Source organism: Chaetodon auriga, chromosome 3 (genome assembly GCF_051107435.1).
Source record: "Chaetodon auriga isolate fChaAug3 chromosome 3, fChaAug3.hap1, whole genome shotgun sequence".
Lineage (NCBI taxonomy): Eukaryota > Metazoa > Chordata > Actinopteri > Chaetodontiformes > Chaetodontidae > Chaetodon > Chaetodon auriga.
This window is the reverse complement of record NC_135076.1, coordinates 9,116,225-9,119,211: the sequence shown is the minus strand read 5'-3', so window position 1 is coordinate 9,119,211 and position 2,987 is coordinate 9,116,225. Positions and strand designations below refer to the sequence as shown.

Genomic DNA, 2,987 nt, shown 5'->3' with positions numbered 1-2,987 from the left:
GCATGATAGATGTAGGGAGGACAACAATGGAGTGGTATATATAATATATTTGTATTTGATGATTCTAAGCTGTGGAAAAAAACAAGCTGGTGGGAGGACGTGTGGAGAAGATGAAGGGGAGGAGAGATGATGGGCAATAGGAATGATGAAATGTAGAGGAGATAAATCTGTCATCTCATGAAAAGGTGAATCAGAGGGCTGCAAGACGTCAGCAGCTCTCTGTTGAGATCCACAGTCACTATCTCTGATGATGGAGTCAGTGGAAGCAGCTGATCTCTGTATGCCTCCACTCAACACCTCCTGCAGGTCAATGTCTGTTACTCCCGAGGCCATGTTCATCAAAACACTGCTGTCCTGTATCACTCTGCTCACTGTGACACTCAACTTGTTGATCATCATCTCCATCTCCCACTTCAGGCACAGACACTTTCCTTGAAATATAACAGTTGATAGTGTGTATGAGTTTAATTCATGGATGGAAGCTTTGCTTATTTTATGCTGTTATATACGAAGAAGATGACTCTTTCTCTGAGTCATCGTCTATACAACTGTATTATTAAAAGTCTAAGATGAGCCAGAAATCTCAGTACTTTCACGTATAAATGAAAATGTTATTCTCATTGTGTTTTTTATGAATAAATGTGTCACAATGAAAGGATTCATGATGAAAATCTCCTTAATAATATCACCAAACTACAGTAGTAAAAAAAACTGTGTATCTCAGTGATATTATAGAGCTTTATGTGACATGTAGGTTATGTAGAGTTTGGTTTTCACATTGCTGTGTCTTCAAAAGTAAAATTCCATATTCTGTCTGTTTTCTCACAATGATTGCTGTGAGCTGATACAATTTGCACTGAATATGAGGAACTAATCATAATCTCCCCCTCCAGGAAGCTCCAGACCCCCACCAATCTCATCCTCCTCTCCCTGGCTGTGTCTGACTTGCTGGTGGGCCTTACAGTGATGCCACCTGCAATCGCCATGCTGCAGTCCTGCTGGTTTCTGGATAAAATCTCATGTGCTCTTATGTACCTGTCTTGCTTCATCCTCACCTCTGCCTCTGTTGGGAACATGGTGCTCATATCAATGGACCGCTATGTGGCTATTTGTTACCCTCTGCGTTATTCTTCCATGGTAACACCAAGCAGAGTTCAAATCTGTGTGTCTCTGTGTTGGATCTGCTCTGTTATCTACAACATTACAATACTGAAAGATTACTTGTCACAAATAGATTTATCTAATTCCTGCTACCAAGAATGTATAGTGATCATAAACTACATTTCAGGGGCAGTAGACTTGCTTCTCACCTTTTTCGGCCCTGTTACTGTGATCATAGTTCTCTATGTGAGAGTGTTTGTGGTGGCTGTGTCACAGGCACGTGTCATGAGGTCTCAAATTTCAGCTGTCAAATCAATTACTGTGACTGTTAAGAAATCAGAGATAAGAGCTGCTAGAACTCTTGGTATTATCCTTCTTGTGTTTATACTTTGTCTGTGTCCATACTACATCCCTTGTCTAACAGGACAGGACACCACAGGTGGTGAAGAGTCATCAGCTCAACTTTGGTTGTTCTATTGTAACTCCAGTTTTAATCCTCTGATCTATGCCTTTTTCTACCCCTGGTTTAGAAAAGCAGTTAAACTCATTGTCAGCCTTCAGATACTGCAGCCAAGTTCCCGAGAGGCCAAGATCATGTTGAGATAAGAAATATAATGTACAGAAACTGACCAAAGACAGGACAGAAAAAAAGAAACATATTCAGGATGTAAACCACTATACTCTGAAAAACCATTGTCAGGGAAGATGGAGTTATATAACACCCACTGTATGGAGAAGCTATTGATAATTCAGTTTCACAGTCCTCCACAATGAATAGGGTGCAGGAGTTGTCTTAATATTGTATAGAAACAAAACAAAACCTACATTATGTGGCATAAATTGACTGAATAGCCAAACAGAGTTGACGACAAAATTTGAATAATTGAGGTCTATGAAAACAATATGATGTATTCATTGGCATTGCACTCAAAAAGTCCTTATGGATCCTGCCACAATGTTTTTTCAACATGTAGTTAAAGGATGGGTTTTCCAGACACTTTTCTCTCTGTGCTGCTGTGTTCTGTCCAGAGTGCACAAAACCCAGACAGAAGGCATGATTCAGAACAGAAGCAGTAGCCCGTATCCACAAGCTTGTTGTCAGAAAAAACAAAATTTCGATTTTATTCTTATGGTCAAGTTGTCAAATCAAATATGGTACTGAAAAACATTGGTGTGATAGTTGTTGCTGTAACATAAAAGGCCAAATAAATATTTTCACAATGTGACTTTAGACTGACAAAGCCAAAAAATAAATTGTCATGTCATTAATAATAAGCTGAAGATTTTCTTTGTTTCCTGACACCCACAGAGCTCGATATCAATGTGTCCTCAGAAATTAAATAATGACAGTTAAACACTTCACTTTGTTAATAAGCACAAAAACATGCAAATACCTGACGAGCTCATTACAAAAAAAACTAGAAAATGTAATTTTGTGATGTGTTCATGGTTCTTGTCAGGGTGGAAAATTACATACCCAGGCACTGACAGATAAATGTCACTTGCCATTCAAATTTTAATTATTATTGTATTGTATTGTAGAGCGTGCTCTGTAACTGACCGTCTTCCCCCCCACATTCCTTCAGGGGAGCTGGACATGACAGACATTTCAACTTCAAAGGATTACCTATCACTTAAACTGTTCTCAAGGAGATGCTAATTCTTTCTTTACAGCTCTACACTAGATGAAGGCGTTAAAACCGTCTGAATGGATAATCACCAGGCCTCAGAGAAACCTCCAGAAGGTAGTACTGACAAGTTGTAAATCAGATAACTGTTTTGTGTGTCTGTGTGCTTTCTTTTCTATCACGTCATGATAGAAGGCAATCTGTGTTTAATTCAACTTTAGATGTTCCCAAAGCACTCAACTCACAATTTGTATGGCT

At 39.0% G+C, this 2,987-nt stretch overlaps 1 protein-coding gene across 1 annotated transcript; it reads left to right on the top strand.

Moving 5' to 3' along the window:
- The first annotated feature begins 250 nt into the window (after window positions 1-250).
- Window positions 251-1,707, top strand: LOC143317299 (trace amine-associated receptor 13c-like). Its single transcript, XM_076725387.1, has 2 exons — window positions 251-417; window positions 894-1,707. Exons 1-2 carry the CDS (start codon window positions 251-253, stop codon window positions 1,705-1,707), a joined length of 981 nt encoding a protein of 326 aa, XP_076581502.1.
- The last annotated feature ends 1,280 nt before the right edge of the window (window positions 1,708-2,987 follow it).